This window comes from Naegleria gruberi (assembly GCF_000004985.1).
Source record: "Naegleria gruberi genomic scaffold NAEGRscaffold_18, whole genome shotgun sequence".
NCBI lineage: Eukaryota > Heterolobosea > Eutetramitea > Acrasida > Naegleriidae > Naegleria > Naegleria gruberi.
In genome coordinates, this window is record NW_003163309.1 from 65,272 (window position 1) to 87,167 (window position 21,896).

The 21,896-nt window shown below is 33.8% G+C and overlaps 11 protein-coding genes and 1 non-coding gene across 12 annotated transcripts; 11 read left to right on the forward strand and 1 right to left on the reverse strand.

Annotated features, from left to right (window-relative positions):
• Positions 1-668: 668 nt before the first annotated feature.
• On the forward strand, positions 669-1,436 carry NAEGRDRAFT_66338 (uncharacterized protein; the record flags this gene model as incomplete). The annotated part of the gene is made up of 1 exon (XM_002678227.1): positions 669-1,436. The coding sequence occupies one exon, from the start codon at positions 669-671 to the stop codon at positions 1,434-1,436; it is 768 nt and encodes a 255-aa protein (XP_002678273.1).
• Positions 1,417-4,867, forward strand: NAEGRDRAFT_32872 (abc transporter C family protein; the record flags this gene model as incomplete). The annotated part of the gene is made up of 3 exons (XM_002678228.1): positions 1,417-3,748; positions 3,789-4,167; positions 4,219-4,867. Coding segments are annotated over 3 exons (3,360 nt in total), but the record flags the coding sequence as incomplete, so codon positions are not given.
• A 674-nt stretch (positions 4,868-5,541) lies between these two features.
• On the forward strand, positions 5,542-7,078 carry NAEGRDRAFT_66340 (uncharacterized protein; the record flags this gene model as incomplete). Its single annotated transcript, XM_002678229.1, has 4 exons — positions 5,542-5,714; positions 5,785-5,853; positions 5,923-6,392; positions 6,429-7,078. 4 exons carry the CDS (start codon positions 5,542-5,544, stop codon positions 7,076-7,078), a joined length of 1,362 nt encoding a protein of 453 aa, XP_002678275.1.
• Positions 7,079-7,451: 373 nt separating this feature from the next.
• On the reverse strand, positions 7,452-7,524 carry NAEGRDRAFT_t266. Its single transcript has one exon. It is a non-coding gene; the product is annotated as a tRNA-Ile (tRNA).
• A 420-nt stretch (positions 7,525-7,944) lies between these two features.
• On the forward strand, positions 7,945-9,282 carry NAEGRDRAFT_66341 (uncharacterized protein; the record flags this gene model as incomplete). The annotated part of the gene is made up of 1 exon (XM_002678230.1): positions 7,945-9,282. The coding sequence occupies one exon, from the start codon at positions 7,945-7,947 to the stop codon at positions 9,280-9,282; it is 1,338 nt and encodes a 445-aa protein (XP_002678276.1).
• A 374-nt stretch (positions 9,283-9,656) lies between these two features.
• On the forward strand, positions 9,657-10,877 carry NAEGRDRAFT_66342 (uncharacterized protein; the record flags this gene model as incomplete). Its single annotated transcript, XM_002678231.1, has 1 exon — positions 9,657-10,877. One exon carries the CDS (start codon positions 9,657-9,659, stop codon positions 10,875-10,877), a length of 1,221 nt encoding a protein of 406 aa, XP_002678277.1.
• A 218-nt stretch (positions 10,878-11,095) lies between these two features.
• On the forward strand, positions 11,096-13,262 carry NAEGRDRAFT_57731 (uncharacterized protein; the record flags this gene model as incomplete). Its single annotated transcript, XM_002678232.1, has 1 exon — positions 11,096-13,262. The coding sequence occupies exon 1, from the start codon at positions 12,222-12,224 to the stop codon at positions 13,260-13,262; it is 1,041 nt and encodes a 346-aa protein (XP_002678278.1). The 5' UTR covers positions 11,096-12,221.
• Positions 13,263-14,928: 1,666 nt separating this feature from the next.
• On the forward strand, positions 14,929-16,239 carry NAEGRDRAFT_79355 (endonuclease/exonuclease/phosphatase family protein; the record flags this gene model as incomplete). The annotated part of the gene is made up of 1 exon (XM_002678233.1): positions 14,929-16,239. One exon carries the CDS (start codon positions 14,929-14,931, stop codon positions 16,063-16,065), a length of 1,137 nt encoding a protein of 378 aa, XP_002678279.1. The 3' UTR covers positions 16,066-16,239.
• A 554-nt stretch (positions 16,240-16,793) lies between these two features.
• NAEGRDRAFT_48287 (uncharacterized protein) lies at positions 16,794-17,924 on the forward strand (the record flags this gene model as incomplete). The annotated part of the gene is made up of 1 exon (XM_002678234.1): positions 16,794-17,924. The coding sequence occupies one exon, from the start codon at positions 16,794-16,796 to the stop codon at positions 17,922-17,924; it is 1,131 nt and encodes a 376-aa protein (XP_002678280.1).
• Positions 17,925-18,427: 503 nt separating this feature from the next.
• Positions 18,428-19,728, forward strand: NAEGRDRAFT_66348 (uncharacterized protein; the record flags this gene model as incomplete). The annotated part of the gene is made up of 3 exons (XM_002678235.1): positions 18,428-18,690; positions 18,759-18,979; positions 19,079-19,728. The coding sequence occupies 3 exons, from the start codon at positions 18,428-18,430 to the stop codon at positions 19,726-19,728; spliced, it is 1,134 nt and encodes a 377-aa protein (XP_002678281.1).
• A 205-nt stretch (positions 19,729-19,933) lies between these two features.
• On the forward strand, positions 19,934-21,334 carry NAEGRDRAFT_48288 (uncharacterized protein; the record flags this gene model as incomplete). Its single annotated transcript, XM_002678236.1, has 2 exons — positions 19,934-21,058; positions 21,206-21,334. The coding sequence occupies 2 exons, from the start codon at positions 19,934-19,936 to the stop codon at positions 21,332-21,334; spliced, it is 1,254 nt and encodes a 417-aa protein (XP_002678282.1).
• On the forward strand, positions 21,321-21,671 carry NAEGRDRAFT_66350 (uncharacterized protein; the record flags this gene model as incomplete). The annotated part of the gene is made up of 1 exon (XM_002678237.1): positions 21,321-21,671. The coding sequence occupies one exon, from the start codon at positions 21,321-21,323 to the stop codon at positions 21,669-21,671; it is 351 nt and encodes a 116-aa protein (XP_002678283.1).
• Between the last annotated feature and the right edge of the window lie 225 nt (positions 21,672-21,896).

The window sequence follows — 21,896 nt, forward strand, 5'->3', positions numbered from 1 at the left end:
GAAACCATTCCAATAATTTAATAATCCAATTTATTATTTGTTTTGTCATCTCGTATTTACCTGGTCTGTAACCAAAACATTTAGATGAAGTAGGTTATTGTCCATTTCTCAACTGATTTAACAAAAAGAAGTTAATTTGAAAAAGACTACAGCACCACAGGTTCCCAAGTTGTCTCCAACCTCAGTACTGATGTGGCTCGACGATGCTTAACTTCTCAAATCGGACGGGATGAGGTGCATTCATCGTGATATGGCCGTAGCCATCTACAATCTTAAATTCTGAAATATATTCAAAATGTTAAACTAAATGTAGCGTCCCACACCAGAAACATTTACAATTGGAAGAAAATTATGATCAGAAACAAGATTTTCGAATTGGTGTTTCTGGAGTGACTGGTGTAGTTGGAGTAGCCACAACAATTTTCACAACACTGAACGAATCACTTTGAATATTTTTGGATAGATATTGTTAAATTTGAAGATTCAAATGCCAAACCATCACATTGAGTACAAATTATAATCCCCTCCTCTCCGCAAGCTCCACCAATACATCATTTCCAAAATGCAATGACACTAATCTCAGTAACCTTCTTAAAAATCTTCAAATTTTCCCTCTTTCACTGAATTTTGTGAATAGAAAACCAAAAAAAAAGAGTTGCCACACTAACATGCCACCATTGATCAGTTCATCATCTCTAAATGGTGATGAATTGGAAGAACTTGATCTCAATGAAGATTATGCTAGTGGTGAAGTGTTTAAGAATGGGAATGATGATGATTCGTCTCCAGAGCCATTGCATAAGGGAGCTTCTTGGATATCAATCTTGTTCTTTATGTTTGCTGGCAAGTTGATGAGTATTGGCTTTAGAAGGGCTGGTGAGAATTATTTGATGAAAATGATAAAGAACATGTTGAATCGTGTTGGAATCTTTGGTCGATTTGAGATTAGAAAGGAGGAGGGAATGAATCATGGGGATATTCCCAAGTTGGCCGAAAGTGAAAAGTCAAGCAATCATTGTGAATTATTCGAAAGAGAATATAGAGAATTGTATCGTGAGAGGGGCAATTATCGTGAAGATGGAGGATTTAGAAAGAATTATGGAGGTCTATTGTTGAGAGTAATTGAGAGAGTTTATAGAAGAAGAGGATTGTATACAGTTTCTTTGTGGAGAGTTGCAGAAATGATATGTTTGTACATGTCACCACTCATTCTCTATATTTTACTCGAGTCAATCAAAGTTGATGAGTATGTGAAAAGTGCTATACCAGCAGCCACTCAATATTTAATTCCAACATCTTCTTACGGAATATTGAGTAATGACACTGTCATTGCATCCAATTTCACAATGAACAATGAAACAAATTGGTTTCAAGAAAACTTGCCACTCTCAAATATTTTCTTCCAGTTAACTTTGGTACTTTTTTGCAACTTCTAAAATTTGGATTCCACTCATTGGAGCTCTTCAAGGTTCAATCCTGCAAAAGTTGAATAGAATCAAGAGTGTGGAAAGAAGAAAATTCAAAAGTGGTGAGTTGAACAATCTATTTGCCATAGACACCAGAAGTGTAGCCATGGATGGTATTGATATTCATGAAGCTTGGTTAATGCCATTGACCTTAATTGTTGGTATTGTGTTGGTTTTCGTATTTTTTGGATATAGCTCACTTGTTGGTGTTCTTGCAATGATTATATGTGGACCAGTTCTTCCATTTTTGGGTAAATATCAAACTAGTTTTGCAGGCAAAGCTGCACAATTCAGAGATGAAAGAATCAAACACATGAGTGAAATATTGAATGGTATTAGAATTGTTAAATTTTATGTTTTTGAAGATAAGATGAAAGAAAAGGTTAATCAAGCAAGAGAAAAGGAATATTCACTCCTCCGAAAGTATGTTACTGTAATGAGTGGATATTGCTTTACTTCATCCCTGATGGCCATTGTTGGAAGTGGAGCTACTTTTGTGACTTTCTACTATGCAGGTGGAGATTTGACTTTACCTAAAATGTTTACTGGACTAGTGTTGTTTGGAACCTTTAGATTACCATTGTTGCATTTACCTTGGGCCATTTCAAACTTGGTTTTCGCCTATGTGAGTGCCAAACGTATTGGTAGATTCTTGTTTAGTGAAGATACTGAGAAATTGCCACATGATCATGAAAATAAGGCAAACTTGTGGGAATTTGATGAAGAACAAACAGAATTTTCGTCCATTATGGATAATGACACTGCTATTGAATGTAAGGATGCTTCCATTGGATGGTCAGAAGAGGAAGCTCCAACCCTCACTGATTTAAATTTGAAAATTGAGAGAGGAAAGCTCTACTGTGTCATTGGTAATACTGGTAGTGGAAAATCAACCTTAATTTCCTCCATTTATGGTGAATCTGTTGTAAAGAGCGGAAAAGTTAAAGTTAATCCATTGTGTAATATTTCACTCAGTGATGAAACCCCATGGTTGATCAATGCATCTGTAAGGGAAAATATTGTCTTTGATAAGAATTTAACTTTTGACAGGGAAAGATATAATAGAATATTGGATGTTTGTCAATTAAGAGATGATCTCAGTCGATTCCCAAATTATGATAAGACTGAAATTGGTTTTTCTGGAATTAATCTTTCAGGAGGTCAAAAACATAGAATTAGTTTAGCCAGAGCTTGTTACAGTAATTCTGAAATTGTCTTGATGGATTCCACACTCAACTCAATTGATGCCAAATTGTGTAGAAAGATTTTCAATGAATGCATTTGTGGATTTTTGAAGGATAGAACTAGAATTCTCGTTACACATTCACTTCAATTATTGGAAATGGCTGATGAAGTCATTGTTTTTGAGAATGGAAAGTTGATTGCTAAAGGGTCTTTGAAGGAAATTAAGAATTCCTATGACTTTTCCAAACTAATCTCTGAAGAAAAGGAAGAAAGTGAAACAGAAGAGAATGAAGTAACAGAAAAGGATATGAAACAAGACGAAAAGAAAGGTCAACTCGTCGCTGCAGAAGATAAGAGCTATGGTGAAGTTAGTTGGTCTGTCTTTATGACCTATATCCGTCGGTGTGGAATTTTCTTAACTGTCATCAGTCTCCTTTTGAATGTAATGTCAATGGGTGCAAAAACAGCAAGTCAAGTCTGGATATCTGTTATGAATAGTGACATGCTTAGCTTACCTCTGGTTGCCTATGTTTGGGTTTTCTTCTCTTTTGGATTAATGGACTGTTTCATCATTTTCTTTAAGGAACTAAGCTTAGGATTTGCCACATTGAAAGGTTCTAACAATCTTCATAGAAGTATGCTGAATAACATTCTGAGAGCACCAATTCAATTCTTTGATCAGAATCCAGTCGGAAGAATATTGAATAGATTCACTCAAGATTTGGAAACTTTGGATAATATGGTCATGTTTGCTTCGGATTTTATTAGCAATGTATTGAATATCATCTTTACCTTAACTCTAATTTCTGTAATTAATCCAATGTTTTTAATTGTGGTTGTTCCAATTGGTTTTGCATTTTACATAATTCAAGAATATTATAGGACTACATCAAGAGAACTTAGAAGATTGGAATCGATTTCAAAGAGTCCTGTAATGTCACATTTCAATTCTTGTCTGGAAGGCGTCAATACTGTCAAGGCATCTCTTGTACATTCGAATATTTATGAGGATAGTTTTAACAAGATTGACTTTGCAAATAAGCATACCTTTAACAGATTTATGGTGAACAGATGGTTGGGTGTTAGAATCCATCTCAGTAAGTATTTTCACATTAACATTATTGCTCATCTTCACAGTTTCTCAATCTGTTTTGTTTTTTACTGCTATCTTTGCTATCATTGCCAAACATACTCAAGAAATTAGTAGCCCAGCTTTCCTTGTATTGACCATTTCAAACTCTCTTCAGTTGAGTGATTGTTTCCAATCACTAGTTCGTTCGTTTGTTGAAGTTGAAAGTAACATGACTTGCGTGGAGAGAATTGTGTACTATGCTCAAAGTATCCCACAAGAAGCTGCCTACGATAAAGAAGGTGATCCAACCACAAGAGAATGGCCAACTAAGGGACACATTCAATTAGATCAATTGTCGGTAAGATACAGAGATGATTTGGATCCAGTTTTGAAGAATCTCGATTTGGATATCAAAGCAGGCACCAAAGTTGGTGTTGTAGGAAGGTATGTTTGAATATTTCTAACTTTCAAAATTAATATATAACATGAATATAGAACTGGAAGTGGAAAGAGTACTTTATTGATTTCTCTATTCAGATTCCTTGAAGCCAATGAAGGTAGCATCTCAATCGATGGTCTAGATATTTCCAATATTGGTTTGAGAACTTTACGTAAAGCATTATTAATCATTCCTCAACAACCTGTTCTATTCTCTGGATCTATTCGATACAATTTGGATCCTTTCGATGAATTTGAGGATTATGAAATATGGAATGCCCTCGAACGAGTTCATATGAAAGAAAAGATTCAACCACTCCAACTCTCCTTCACTGTTACTGAGAATGGAAGCAATTTTTCAATTGGTGAAAGACAATTACTCTCCCTTAGTAGATGTATTTTGAGGAAGGCAAATATTATCATCTTTGATGAATCCACTGCCTTTGTAGATCATAATAGTGATGAGTTGGTTCAGAAGGTTGTTAGGGAGGAATTTAAGGATAGTACAATCATAACCGTTGCTCACAGATTGGACACCATCATTGATTCGGATTGTATTGTATTTATGAAGGAGGGTGAAATTATAGAAACTGGAAGTCCAAAGGAATTACTCTTAGATGAAAGATCGAATTTCTCCTCTCTTGTGAGGGAAACTGGTAAACAATACTCTGACCACTTGAAGAACAAAGCTTTCAAGCTTGCTTAATAATTTTTTAAATAAACCACAATTCGAAAGATGCAATTTTCATGAAACCTCACAACAACTAAGGAATTAAGGTGAACAACAACGAGAGATAAGGGAACAATACAGCAAAATACCATCCATTGAACGGACAGAGCCACCATTCAGATGACTGTTTCCTGTTCATTCTCTCGTTTCATCTGAGGAAGTGGCCTGTCTTTTAGTATCTTTTTTCATGACCAAACTGTGATTGAAGAGGACTGCTAGCTAATGAATTTTGGGTTCATCATTTCGAAAAAGAATGTGCTTAGTGGAAAAACATGATAGTTGAACTTGGCTTTACAACGTAAACTTATTTATCCATTTGAGGATCTCTTAATTTCCAAACAATTTTCCCAAAATTGCCTCATAAATTATCAACCTATCATCCCTCATCTTGAAATTATTGAAATATTTTAAGCCAATGATTGTTTTAAGTTGTTTACATGTTAGAGTACTGTAACGTAAACTTGTAACAAGATTTTGTGCGCATTCCACTACATTCTTCAGAGGTCACTACCGATACTGCTTCTTGTTCACACCAGGGATGATATCGAGGATTTTGTTGAGTTTTTCACAAACACAACAACAGAAAAAAACGAACAAATTGAGGATTTGAGGATCTTTGATAACAATTTTGAAGAGTAATATATAGCAAGATGAGTGATATTGCAAGCGATTTTGAAACTGTACCAGAACCATACAAGATTAAGGTAGTAGAACCAATTAAATTAATTGCAAGACAGGAGAGAGAAGTTGCCATTAAGGAAGCTGGCCTCAATCAATTCTTATTAAAATCTGATGATGTTTTCATTGACTTATTAACGGACAGGTAAGTGGTATTATCTTGTTTCAAACCTATATAAAATCGGAACTTATTCAACTTTATCAATTTGTTACAGTGGTACAGGTGCAATGAGTCAAAACCAGTGGGCTGGGATGATGCTTGGTGATGAATCATACACTGGAAGGTTTGTTTTCATTTTCTTCTTTTAACCAAATGATGTAATAATAACTATTAATACATAATATGTAATCAGCCGTAATTATTATAATCTCCAAAAGAGTGTGGAAGATATCTTGGGATTTAAATACTATTGTCCAACCCATCAAGGAAGAGGTGCTGAAAATATCTTGTTTGGTATCATCATTAAGAAGGGTCAATATATTCTCGGAAATTATCACTTTGATACTACAAAGGCACATATTGAATTGAATTCTGGTTTGGCTGTCAATTTAATTCATGAAAGAGCTTATAACACATCTGTTGAACATCCATTTAAGGGAAATATTGATCTTGAAAAGTTGGAACACTTTATTGTGGAAAAGACTCCAGAAAAGATTGCATTCTTGTTAATGACCATCACTTGTAATAGTGTTGGTGGTCAACCTGTTTCAATGGAAAATCTTCGTGGTGCCTATCAAGTTGCAAAGAAGTATAATTTACCAATCTTTATTGATGCTGCTCGTTTTGCAGAGAATGCTTACTTTATTAAGAAGAGAGAAGCAGGTTATGAAAATAAGACAATTACAGAAATTGTTTGAGAAATGTTCTCATACAGTGATGGTTGTACAATGAGTGCCAAGAAGGATGGTCTTGTCAATATTGGTGGTATGATTGGTATTAAGGAGGATGAAGAATTATTCAAAAAGGTTAAACAAAGATGTGTTCCAATGGAAGGTTTCCCAACTTATGGTGGTTTGGCTGGCAGAGATATGGAAGCTTTGGCAATTGGTATGAGAGAAGTTGTAGATGAAGCTTATTTGGCTTCTCGTATCGATCAAGTTGAATATTTGGGAAGAAAGTTGAAAGAAGCTGGCATTCCTATTCAACAACCGTTGGGAGGTCATGCAGTTTTCATCAATGCTAAAGAATTCTTGCCTCACATTCCTCAAACTCAATATCCAGCTCAAGCTCTCTGTGTGGAATTGTATCTTGAGGGTGGTGTTAGAGCTGTTGAAGTGGGAACTTTATTGGCAGGTAGAGATCCAGAAACTGGTTTGGAAATTTTACCTGAACTCGATCTTTTACGTTTGACAATACCAAGAAGAGTTTATACAAATAATCACATGGATTGGGTTGCCACTTGCTTGAAGAGAATTGCTGCCAGAAAGGACAGGATTAGAGGGTTGAAGATTGTTGAAGAACCACCAATTTTACGTCACTTTATGGCAAGATTTGATTGGGCAGAATAAATTATTTTTATTTTGTAAAGTTAATATAATATTTAAGATTAACAGACGAACATTCGACAATGTAGCTACCATTGAATCCATTCAAACAAACAAAAAAATGAGCGTGAATATATAAAATGGTCGACCAATTTTCTATTGAATTGTATGATTGGAATAGATTCTCCAAGAATGTAAGTACACGATTAGTTTCGAATAATTAAATGTGAAATGAAATGCAGGTATTGCTCGATAGAACTGCTTTGATTTTTAAACCTTATGATGTCACTCCAAAAGAAAACACTTGGATTGGGATGAAAGTGGAAAAGTGGAAGATCTGATTCCACAACTGAATAAACCCAGATCAAACCAAAACCATAACTTCTCTCAAAACTTCTGCTGACGGACGGGATCGAACCGGCGACCAATGGCTTATTAGACCAACGCTCTACCGACTGAGCTACGCCAGCTTATTGATAATAATTGGTTTTAATAATTCTGTAAATGATGCTATGTCATTTGACATTTTAAATATATAACTCAAATTGAAATTGTTCTCAATAAAATGTAGGGTTTGTTTAGAAATTGTTCTCAATAAAATGTAACATAACGTAGCTCTTTCAACGTTAAAATTATTAAATACCAACTGAGCTACGCCAGCTTCTAGAAGACCCTTAATGAACTTAGCAAATACCTTACCATGGTGGACAAGCTAAAAGTACTATTTTTGAACATTTTGGTAAATTGTGGTTGGTTCTCTTCTAACATGAATACAGAAGATGTCACATCTCTTTAGAACATCATAAAACTTGACAAGAAAAAATAAGCAAACAAAGCAGATCTGCAAGATTTTGAAAATTAATTTCGGCGGAACTATTCATCAAAAAAACATGGAGAAAAAACTCGAGTCTCTCCAACGAGAAGAAATATTTTCAGATGATATTTGTTTTGAAATAATTTCCATGATTGATGATTCGTGGTTTATTTTGAATAATTGTTCCTTGATTTCAAAACAATTCTTTAATGTGATCAAGGAACGTTCAAAACTTTTTATTGAATTTAAAAAAAAATTTACAGAAAAAAGAATTGAACTATTCACAAAGAGTCAATTTATGAATAGTATTGTTAAAGTTAAATTTTCAACAAATTTGTTTGTCTCTATTGAAAATCACAAATTCATAAGTGAAATGAAACAATTAACTTCACTTAATATTTCTAACAATCAAATTAATGATGAAACAGCCAAATCAATAATTGAAATGAAACGATTAACATCACTTGATATTGGTGGAAATCAAATTGGTGATGAAGGAATCAAATTAATTAGTGAAATGAAACAATTAACATTACTTGATATTAGTGGAAATAGTATTGGTGATAAAGGAGTCAAACCAATTAGTAAAATGAAACAATTAACATCACTTAATATTTATAACAACGAAATTGGTGTAGCAGGATCCAAATTTATAATTGAAATGAAACAATTAACATCACTTGATATAAGCTACAATGAAATTGGTGATGAAGGAGCCAAATCAATAAGTGAATTGAAACAATTAACATCACTTACTGTTAGTGGAAATCAAATTGGTGATGAAGGAATCAAATTAATTAGTGAAATGAAACAATTAACATTACTTGATATTAGTGGAAATAGTATTGGTGATAAAGGAGTCAAACCAATTAGTAAAATGAAACAATTAACATCACTTAATATTTATAACAACGAAATTGGTGTAGCAGGATCCAAATTTATAATTGAAATGAAACAATTAACATCACTTGATATAAGCTACAATGAAATTGGTGATGAAGGAGCCAAATCAATAAGTGAAATGAAACAATTAACATCACTTACTATTAGTGGAAATCAAATTGGTGATGAAGGAATCAAATTAATTAGTGAAATGAAACAATTAACATTACTTGATATTAGTGGAAAATCAGTTGGTGATAAAGGAGTCAAATCAATTAGTAAAATGAAACAATTAACATCACTTACTATTTATACCAATGAAATTGGTGTAGCAGGAGCCAAATTTATAAGTGAAATGAAACAATTAACATCACTTGATATAAGCTACAATGAAATTGGTGATGAAGGAGCAAAATCAATAAGTGAATTGAAACAATTAACATTACTTGATATTAGTGGAAATGGAATTGGTGATGAAGGATCCAAATTTATAATTGGAATGAAACAATTAAAATCACTTGATATTCAGTAGTATTATACAGTCAATCCTTTGTTAAGCACTAACATATGGTTCCTTTAAATTACGATTAGTTAACCTAATATAAATGTAGCAAGTATTTTAACAGTCCAACCTGCATTACAATGGACAGTGTTATTGTAAAAGGAGTGGGATTGAAACAAGCAAGGAATTTCATAGATTGGGAGTAACTGGCTGTCAGGAATCAACAGGCAACAGAATTAATCGAAAAGGAAAATGGAATGATAGATTAATGACTTAAAAATCGATTTGACACTCTATCATCAATCGAGCTATTGTTCCATCTTCCTGGTTGTTACTAACTTCCACCATAAAAATTGCAATCAACTTGCTGCATTGAGTTCCACTTAAAAAAAATAGGCAGAACAATGTTCCCATTTCACAAACGGAAAACCCAACTGTTGGACGAAACTTCATTGGAAACAGTGGATATTTTGTCTCTTGTTTTTCAATTTCTCGAGCTGAAAGAATTATTCGCTCTCCAAAAAGTATCACCCTTCTTCTACCGAACCATTGAACATTTGAAATCCTTACTGATCCGACCAATATATGAAGTTGGTTTAGTTTCGTCCGATAAGAAACAATTATCGGAATTTCTTCAACTTACTTTAAAATCAGAATTAATTAGTTCAGCCACAAAGGAAAACCCACAAAAAGTTTCAAGTACTAGATACACTTATTATTCTACAACCGAAATCGACATGACAGATAAAAATGATGGCAATCAGCTCAAAAGTGTGAAATTTGGAGAGCATCATATGATTCATGCTTTTAACAAGGTTGAAAAGGAGTTTGTCTTTAAGAATGATAGATTTAGAGTATTCTTTTATCCATTGTATTGTGAAAAGAGTACGAGTTTATCACATGATGATTATCAACGACTGGATGGGTTCATATTTTTGAATCCAAACAGCAAAGATGGATATTCAACAATGCCGAATGGATGTAGTTTTTGTGCAACACTCTTGGATTATAATAATTCTTCAGTTGCCAATGAAACAGTACTAATGCCAGTAAGAAATTTCGGATCTTTTAAAGTTGAGAAAGTGAGTGAAAGATATTCGATAGAACAATCAATTCTCGACTGTATTAATTACATTTCAGAGAACTCAAATCGATCAATTCAATTGAACTCAATAGGAGATGGCTTAAAATCATGTTTATTAGAAAAAATTTCATTAATCATTAAGGAACCCAATGATGAAATGGTTGCCACTAAAATATCAGATCTATTCAAGAACAAATACACACTCAAAGAGCTGATACTCTCAGAGAAAGTGAGATACATGACCAGAAAATTGAATTTCTTCAATTATCCACACAATGTCCAATTCAGTCTTTTGAAAAGACTTTACACAGCTCATTTGGGAAATGAAAATGTTAAATTCAAAGATGATCTCTATGCCATTCAGGTTATTTTCAATCAGCAATTCAATTCTAGAAAAAGGGATTCATACGATGACCATTTGGTGGAAATGAAAACTACGCTCTCATTCAATTTAGTATCTCAGGAAATTAAGTTCGAATACAAGAATATTACAAGAGCAAGTACTATTGGCATTAGTAATAAAAAGTGCATCATTTGTTAGTCAATTCCAATTAAGAAAATTCTTCTTAGATCGGAGCAAAATATAAATTTTAATTTTAATTAATATTTTAAAAAATGTTGTATTAACAACTTCATCCATCTACCAAATCATCATCACGAATAACAAAATAAATCATCAAAAACAGATATTCTTTACCTTCATGAAAAACACTAAACCATCATCAATCCTTCTAGTATGGGATTAGCATTTAAAAAATGGGCAATAATCAAACCACTTCTCACAGATCCCTTCCTACCGAGCATGCATCTTTCTCCAATTCTTCTCGCGAATATGCCAATCAATACATAATGATCGCAGGTGGTCCATCAGTAGTAATTTATCAAGGCTTGGTTGATCAAATAATTTCTATCGAAAATCGAATAGAAAATGCTGCTAATTATGAGAAGGTAAAGAGTGAATGTCTGAAAGGTATTCAGCAACGTTTGGTGAAATATTTCCCTGTTCATTTTCATGATACAGTTTCGGAAAAGATAGAAGAACAATTGGTTGACCTGTGGCATAGCCCCAATTTTAAAGAGGAATACTTTGCGAATAGATTCCAGGTAGATCCATACTTGGTCTTGCCAACTGTATTTAATAATTTGGAGAGAGGAATCAAATTTAATTTGAAAAGAACTTGCTTGTTCCAACCAGCAGGTAGACAATATTATTTCACAACATGCTATTCGAAAACAACTGATAATTTTCCACACAGCCGTAATCAAAAGTTGACATTTGAATTATTTGCTAATTGTTTTTCTGCTGATACTTGGGCTGATGTAGTTGGAGCATCATTTTCTCTATCTGACTATGATAACAATCAATATTTAGATGAATTTTATCAAGTGTGTAGAAGATTGTCTGGATTTTCTACATACAGAATGATTTTAATATTTACTCATCTTGATGTTCTCAATGAAAAGATAAAGTTGGGACTAATTAACTATGGAGGAGATAAAGATATAGAAATTCGAAAAGAATTCAATCATATTCCAAAAGAATGTGCTCTCATCATTGAATATCTCATCAAAGAAGCCAAAAAAAATATAGAAATGAATCCAAGCCATGACTTTCCCAATAGGACATTGGAATACCACATTGTAAATACATCAAGTGACAGTGATATGAAAGAATTATTGGATTGTATTTGTATTGGAGCAAATTCTAAGAGAAAATGCTTCATATCCTCTAAAATTGAAATGCCACCTTTCTCATATCCTAACACCAGATTCAAGAGCAACATGCACAGAACCTCAGAACTAAATCAGTTTTGTGATATTGCAATATTGCTAAATTGACTTTAGTTTTCCATTTCCTAAAGGTCAGAACTCTTCAAAATAAAAAATGAGCCAACAAGAAAAGGAGGAAACAGTGGCACCAACCAAAGAAGAATCACCACAGCCAGTTTTTCCCGATGATGTGATATTTGAAATTATTTCCTTCAATAATGATTTTAAATTTACAGTAAGGAGTTGTGCGTTGGTTTCTTCACAGTGGTTTAATGTCATTTTGGAAAGATCAAAACTTTCACTCACACACAACAGTAAAAAGAAAATTAATGGCCAATTTTTACAGCGTATTGTAGCTGTCAATGGGATGAAAAAATGTGATTGTATTCCATTTCTTGATCAAGTATTTGATCTCAAGAACTTGACTACCCTTGACGTTAATTGTATGAAAATTAAAGATGAAGGAGTAAAGATAATAAGTGAAATGAAACAGTTGACCAATCTTAATGTAGGCAGCAGTGGTATTAGTGTTGAGGGAGTCAAATATATCAGCGGCATGAATCAATTAACTAATCTCAATATAAGCCGCAATAATATACGAGCAGAAGGAGCCCGTTACGTTAGTGAAATGAAACTATTAACCAATCTTAATATTTATTTAAACGGTATTAGAGCAGAAGGTACCAAATACATCAGTGAAATGAAAGAATTGACTTGTCTTAATATAATGAGTAATGCAATTCACGATAAAGGCGCAGAACACCTTCGTCAAATGCCTAAATTGAATACACTCAATATTAATTCAAATAGTATCAGTGTAGAAGGAGCCAAATTTATTAGTGAAATACAGTCATTAACTAATCTTGATATTGGTTTCAATACTATTGGAGATGACGGTGTCAAATTTATAAGCAAAATGGAAAAACTAACAAAACTTTATACAATGTACATTAATATTGGAGAAAAAGGAGCCAAACACATTAGTGAAATGGAACAATTAACTAGTCTCAATATTAATTCGAATAATGTAGGAACAGAAGGAGCAAAGTACTTATGTGAAATGAAACATTTAACATATATGAATATTTGCAACAACAATGTAGACAAACAATCCCAATTTATCAAAGATGCTACAGTCTGTTTCATCCAATGCTGAACGCAAAAAAATGAAGTTTTTCAAACTTTTAGTCAGGAATGGCAGTTTTCTGATCGATTGGCCTTTGTGTTTTGCTACTTACCATTGCTTTATTGGCGTGTGACTAGACATGTTTTTCAACATTGGCTGAAACAGACTGTATGAAACACATTAAAATTAGATAGGATCCGTCTGATTTTCACAACTTGATTGTAAAGTGAAATTCATTAGCAAAATTTCATTTTAGTAACACATCTTTCACATTGGGAGTAGATAGATGAATTGGATAACACACGCAACTTAGGGTCTCTCCTACTAAATTAGGAAGTAAAACATTATTGAGAGAGATGAAATTTGCCGTGATAATTGCTATTTCACTTGTCGGTTGTGGCACATACTCATAAAAGCAAGAATGTTACTCTTCCACCAACTTTCGTAACCTGATTCCAAACTGAACTATCTGAAAGTCATCCACAAATATTTCTTACTGTATCGATACCCTTTCGATTATAATCCTCATGATATTTTGCTAACAGTAAATCACACTGATTCACAAAACACATCAAAACAAAAATTCCACACATCAAAATGAAATCCTTCTTCCATTCACTTTCGTTTGTATTACTGTTACTTTCGTCCTTGATGATATCCATCGCAAATGGACAACAATCCAATTCCACCACCCCAACCTACACCATTTCGAGGGATTTCGTCAATGCCATCGATAATGCCATGAGTAAATTAATAGTTGACCCTGATTTTCAGAAAGGAATGAATGATCTTGGAATGATCTTTTCAAGTCCTTCATGTTCTGCACTTCCATACACGAGATTGGCAATTCCTGATGCTCCTACAAGTCTCACTCTACCAAGAACAAGTCCACTTGTGATGTGTTATGAAAATGATGCTTTATTTCAGTTTCCAGCTGTTCATGAGTTGGCAGGAAGAATTCTTATCAAGATTTTGAATAGCAAATATAATAAGGATATTCCATATACGTTCATGAAGGTGAATACTACTGTTTTGGGATATTTCAATACTTTGAAATCTTTGGTGGATAATGGATCTTGTGATGTTGCCATAGCTTCTACAAATTTGGACACAGATCGTTTATCCAAGGTCCATTTCAATTGTCCGTATGGTTCTTCATCTCCTGGATTTTTGAGATCTGCATTGGATAATGGCACTGTCATTATTAATTCTGAATCTGATATTGATTCTGCTAATGTTACAGTATTGACCTATAAGGGAAGTTCTTATGATACCTATGCCAAATCAACCTATAAGAATGCAATCGTTAAAAGTGTTTCGTCTGGATATACTGAATGTTTCGACATGATTATGAAGAAAGAAGCTCACGTATTGTTAGGTGATGCAACTGACATGGCTACTTGGTTGTCCAGAAACAGAAATGCATGTGGTGCTTCTTGTTTTACAAAAGTTTATGGAAATCCATTCTCATTTGGTTCTTTCCTTTCTAATAATATTAGAGAATCGAATGCAAATTTAGTTTCAAATGGAATTTTGAATAATGTCATGATAATTATTGGAATGTTACTCTTGATTTTCACTACCCTGTAAATAATCCCATCTTTCATTTTCAATTTTGAACTCGAGAAATTTTTGTAACATAAAAACAGATAAACAGCAAATTCAAAGTTAAAATTGCATTTTCAAATTTCAAAAAATGTCTCAACAACAAAACAACACAACCACTAACTCGAACAATAGCCCTTACGCAGCATTTGCATCAAATACTCCAAGAAATAACAACCCTAACAATTTCCGAAAGAAACACAAGTTTTTCCTAAAGGTTTCTAACGAAAACAATTCATCATCTACCTCTTCATCAAATCAAGCCTCATCTTCTTCTGATGATCAAAATAATTCTTTGGAAAATAATCAACAACAACTAATTGATGGATTTAAATGTTGTACTTATAATATTCATGTTTTTAAATCAGGAAATGGACAAACAACTTTAGATAAGCTAATTGATTATCTAACTGTTGGACAGATTGGATCTAAACCTTTTGATATCATTGGATTGAATGAAGCTTTCGAGTCGAAATATAGAAGGGGACAAATTTTGACACCTTTAAATGAAATTCAAAAGTCACTTACTAAATATTATGGAACAGAATACAAGTGTTATTATGCACCAACTTGTAAAACGATGGGAAATTGTTTCATAACTGCATTGCCTGTTAAGAAAACTCAAACTTGGAGACTTGCGAAAGGACCTGGTGGAGTGAGAAATGTTTTAGGATTGCAACTTGATTTGGAGAAATGCAAGTCACCAGTTGAATATTTCTTTCTCACACATTTGGATTTTATTAATGAGGAATGGAGAGTGAAACAATTTTCACAGATTTTGGAATTTATGGAAAAATTCATGAGACAATCGTTCAATACTAAGGATAATAATTTTGTAATGATGGGAGATTTCAATGCCATGTATAAGAATGATTATACTCAAGAATTTTGGGATCAAATTCAAATGGACAGAATGCAAGAGCAATGGGAACCAGCTGTCAGTACTCTTATGGACATTTTGCTTGGTGACATTAAGGATGAGCGATTACCCATTCAGAAAAATCTCAAATGCGAAAAATTATATGATACATGGCGAATGTGCAATAAGGAATTACAATTCAATGGTAGAAACCTTTCCTCCTCAAGACTGAAAACCAGAATTGACTATATTCTTTGCTCTAAGAGTTTATCCAAGAATGTTCTCCACAGCTGCATTGATACCAAATCAAAAACTACTTCAATTTCAGATCACAATCCAGTCATTACACACTTTTCCTTTTTAGCATAGCTTTTCAACATTGAAACACTACAAATTAATAGTATGCAGCATAGTTCTGCAGTAAATTAAGCATTGTCCAATTCCAAAATGGTATGACACAATTCTCCTTCGTTCGTTCTATTTCATTCTCTAAGGACCTCCAAAGTGTTGCACCTCAATAAATACATCCGCACCATCTATTTCAAGGAACACCTTCAATGTGAAAAACCTAACAATCTCGAAAAAAATGGTTAATGGACTAGCTGTATTTTAGTGACAACAGTTGCATGGTTGTACCATTAGTGTTCTTTCCTGAGAAATTATTGGCCAAATTGCAATTTGAATTGAAACCTTTAATGTACGGTCGTTTGTTGGGAGTTGCCTATTCTGCCTTATTAGTAGGTTATGGACATGGATTGCATTCTGTATTGGTTGAGAATGTCTATCCAAAACACATTGTTTGGATGGGTCTAGTGAGTAATGGAGGAGCTTTTACTGTATTATTGAGTGAAATTCTCAACAAATTGTCAACTGGAAAGAAACTTAAAGTTGTCGAAGTTGCCTCAATGATTACTCTTGGACTCATTTCACTTGGATTATTAATTTTTGGTCCACTTTCTAATTAATCCATTGTTAACTTGATAGAATTCCCAAAATACTGACTTTTTTCCATTCCTTTTTGGAGTGTGAAGAAAGAAATTGATTGAAAATTAAAAAAACACATCAAAAATTTATTGAATTAAAATTTTAAATAAAAAATGTTTTCGGGTTCAAAGTTGCGATTCCTGTGTCGTCGTCTGCATCAACATCAACATCATCAGATGATGGAGAGTAATTTTCATCATCAACATCAACAAACAATGCTTCTTCTTCGGAAATCCATGGTGATGAATAAACCACTCTATAATTATAGTACAAGCACAATAACAGCCAATGAAGCTACAACAACCGAGTCGACTCCAACAACCACTACTAATACACCAACAACAGCAACAACAACTTCAACAACAACAAATTCTAATACAATGAAGTACACATCAACAGAAATTAGACTCATCAAGAAACAAAAAGAAAGAGTTTTGAAAAAGGAAAAGATTGATGAAGTAGTTGGGAAACTTTTCAATATTAACCAGAAGAAGGAAATGGGACAATTTTCAGAAAATGTTGTGGATGTAGTATCGGAGACACCTGCTGTTGAAAAGAAGAAGAGAAAATCGAAAAAGGCTGAAGCTAAAGAAGCAGCATCAAAAGCAATTGTTGAAGAACCAATCAAGAAGGAAGCCTTTACAAATCCAGAAATCGATTCTCTTGTCGATAATATTCTCACCATGACCATTGCAGGACAAGCTAGTTTGGCTGCCTCTGCTGAAGAAGAAGATGAATTAATTTCTCTGTTAAAGACAAAGAGAAGACAAAGATTCAACACTTTAAATAGTAATAATGGTGTTAATGTTGGTCCGACAACTTACAAGTCATCAATCGACAAGTTTTCACAACAAGAAGTTGATTTTAAACAATATACACAAACCAAGGAATCTGAATTGTCTTCACCTCTTGAAATGTCAGAAGAGGGTGATGAAGATATTAAAACTCCACAAATTGATCCAGAGGATGAGGATATTCTTTCTTATTTACGTGAATTGAAGGATAGAACAGTCAAACAAAAGGAAGAAGAAAAGAAATCAGCATTGGAAAATGACAATGAATTGGATGAGGAAGATAAGATTGTTGAGAAAGCTTGGCAAGATATTGCCTCAAAGCCAGAAAGTGCTGCCAAGACTGTAGAAGCTGAACTTGATGAACCAGTTTCAAGATCTTCTAAATCATCTTCCAATAATTCAAAGAAGGACGATGTCATTATGCAATTTTTACAAGATCTCCTCAAATAAAAATTTCAAATTATTTACAATAACTGCTATCTCCCTACCTAGATTTAACATGATAAATGGCAACCAAATGAAACATATGTAACATTATTCGTCAAATTACCGAAAATAAACCTGTTTTCTTAGCCAGCAAAACCTTTCTCATTGCAAGTGCTGAGTAATAGGACGCTGTACTCCTCTATTCCATTACTCCATCTCCATTAAACACAAGTTTACAAAACTCTACTTGCAAACTCCATTCCCAATCCAGAAATAAGCGATTTTCAATGACCATTAATAATTTTTCGCGTTTTTGCTGTGACCTCTCATTAAGGTCTTATCAACTAATTAATCAAGGATAATATTTTGGAATTTTCCGACAAAGAAAGATTTCCCTCCTAACTGAATGAACCTTCATTCTCTATTCCTTAATCCCGAGCGCGTTCTCTGTGTTATCCACTGGTACTGCTGTTTATCAAATTGCATCTTGGTGGAACGTCCTTAAAATTTCCATTCATCAAAAAAAAATGATCAACAGTAGTTGTTGGTTGGTAGCTGTTTTGTTGATGTTGTGCCTCGTCTCAACTGCAACATGTGCTATTGCCTTGGCTGGTAATAAGAGAGCTGCTCCATCAACTGCTATGTGTACTCGTTACACTTCTGCATCATTGGTTGGAGATGTTGATTTGAGTAAGGTCACTCCAAAGCCTGTTAACTGTCCTTTGGGATGTAATTTGTATACTGTTTCTGGCTCTGCATTGGGTTATAATGGTCCACTTGGGGCTTTGGGGTATGTTGTGTAGCTTTTATGATTTGTTTTACTATTTATCAAACATTTTCATTATCATGATCAATCAGTCCTTTGGGTCCTTTGGGTCCTGTTTCCACTGGTACCCCTTACAATGTTCCTGATAATTTTGTTTGGTATGGAAATAACTTTAATACTTACCTTAAGGAAATGAATGCATGTGATAAGTTATTGAGCCATCCACAAAATCCACTCTCTTCTGCTGGCCCAATGGGTGATGCTTTCTTTGATGTCATGCCAAAGATTAACGATTTCACTAAACACATGATGGGTAAGTTGTTAAATAGTATTTGAATGCTAATAGGAATATTTCAATACGAAATGTTGATGAAACCATTATTATATATTTACAAATTTTACACATTAAAAGGTATGGGAGTTTGGACTGTTTTGGGACCATTGGGACCTTTGGGCCCACTTGGTGCTTTGGGACCATTGGGTCCAGTTGGTTGCCACATGTTGGACGTTGATAAGGATGGTCAATTCGTCAGTAAGAAGGGTGAAGTTTTGAGAACTACCTCAGTTGTTTATAACTCGTCCCTCACTGTTAACTGGCCTCTTTTCGAAAGATATAAGAGTAGAGAATTCGTTGACAAATTGTCCAAGAAGGGTTTGCTCGACACTTCTTTCATGGTTTCTGCTAGTGTTGATATTACTGGTCATGCCTATGACATGGTTGTTACTGAACCTCAATACGTCACTGTCACTGTTATCCCAACTCTCTGGGCTAAGAACTTCTTCTTGGAAGCTTTCATTAACGGTAAATCTGTTATGAAGTCTGAAAAGCTCTTATTCACTCCTTGGTTCCAAGTCCACATTTCTGGAGCTGATTTGCAAAATGCTGGTCCAGGTGGAGCTAAATTGAAGGTTGTCATTAAGACTGATCCTCTCGATTGTGGAATGATGTCTGTCTTTGGATGTACTATGGATTACACAATGCATGTTGTTGGTTCAACTTCATTCATGATGAGAAAGCCACACCTCAGTTACACTGGTCCACATATTAAGCAATGTGAATAAATAATTCATGTGTTGTTTAAATGATTGCTCTTGATATTTTATGCCCACCTCTATTTAGGAACTGAGAATACTGTAGTGAGAAGAAGGTTAAATGGACTTTTGCAAACAAGAAACAAGTTGACAAAAGATTTTTATCCAAATCAAACCAATGACATTATTTTACAATGAATTTATCTGCAGTTTGCTGGAAATCAAAATTAAAAAAATGGCAACACGTGCAACGGATGATTTGGCACCACCTTTGAAGAAGATGAAAACATCATTTGCCTCTTCTGCTTGTCGATTGTGCCATGATGAAATTTTAAATATTATGCAATTTTTAACAATTAAAGATGTCGTGTCTTGTTTATTGATTGACACCAATTGGAATATTGTCGGCTCATCAAATGCAATATGGAAACCACTCTATGATGAGTTTTTCATGAATGAATTCTTTGAGTGGGATAGACAATTTTTGCAAGATTCTAACAAGCTTGAAAGTGATACTTTTGTTGCAATTGATTATGATGATGACTATGAAGATGATGAAGAGGATGAAGAGGATGATGAGGATGAGTATGATGATAACAAACAGGAAAAAAAGAAAGTTGATAAAAGGAAGGATGATAAAGTAGTGGAAAAACTGGAAGAAACACAAAATGATATTGATCAAATCAAGGACAAGAATGGAAATATTAGTTATTATCGATTATTTCAATTTGATTGTCATTATCCGCAAATTGATGAATCATATGTTGATATTATTGACAAATTGAGAAATATAGATTCAATTACCAATGTTGAAACTTTGAAAGAATTAATCAAACACATTTGGACAGATAATACAGATTCAGATACTTGGAAAAAAGTTATTGGAACATCAGAAATGGTTCTTGGCAAATCGAATAGGTTATGGAGAAGTAAGCCACTTCTTGTTTTCCTTTCCATGGTCTTACTGATATTATTCAATAAGGAAAAAATTAATTATTCAGATAGTACCATCCAATTAACAGGACCTAGAGATCAACCAGCTTGTGAAATGCCAATATTAGCTTTTTGTAAAATGCTTTCCTCAAATAGATCGAACATTTCCAAATTATGTTCCAAACACAAAATTGATATCAAGTCTCTGGGAGCATTTCTAAAAGTTTCTGAACCAAAGACAGAAGAGAGTGAACGCAAATGGTACTACAACGATCGAAGGCAACCAGATGTTTATTTATCAGTTATGAAAAACCTATTCAGTCACAAGAATGATGGAACATTTAGTGCTAAACAACAAAATAGTGATTTCGCCAATCCTGATACCGAGGAGTTTGCTCCTTCCTTTTTCAATGCTGGTTCCTCATTGGTTTGTTTTCAATCTGTGACAGCCCATATCGTTGGAAATGTTATCAAATTTGAATTTATTACAACAGCTAAATATTACTGAACATTTCAAAGATGAAGGAACTATTCCAGTAAAATCTTAATTTATCAACGAACTTGATTCTTTCAGAAAAAAATGTCAGAACTTCTCAAGGTAATTATTGGAGATTCCGATGATGAAGAAGATCTCGAAGATGATGATTTCGACTATTCTTCTTCTGCTTCCGAAAGTATTGAAGAAGAAGATGCCAATGAATGAGTGCCATACCAATATTTTGGAAAAGTATTTGGAATACCTATACATGGGTTCTCTTTATTTGGAAAATTCAGAGATGGTCCACAAATTTTTGGAATTTGTTAAAGAGATTTCCCCAACCAGACATTATCCTTTTATTGAAAAGATTTATTCTATGGAAAATAGAAAGGATTTGAGTTTGACGAGAGAAATATTGAAGGAATTGTACAAGGATTTGGCTACTCTAATTGATGACAGCACCTACAGTGATTTGGTTGTTGTTTTGGATCAGGACAATCCATTCGTCCAACCCTCTCCTTCTTGGTTATTTCACTATTGGACAAGAGCACTGTTTGGGTAGTTCACGAAATTGCCATTCTCTACAATGAAAAATCCTTAGAAAGTGAATGTGAGCTCTACATTGCCAATAATTTTGAAGTTTTACATTCTGCCTCTTCCTTTTTAGAGCTTCCAGAAATGGCTAGAATTAAAATTAAGCAATTATACAAAAAGAAGCATCATAAAAAGACAAAATAAGGTTTTTTGATCTTTTATATGTGGTACTTTAGAAGAACCCATTACTTCT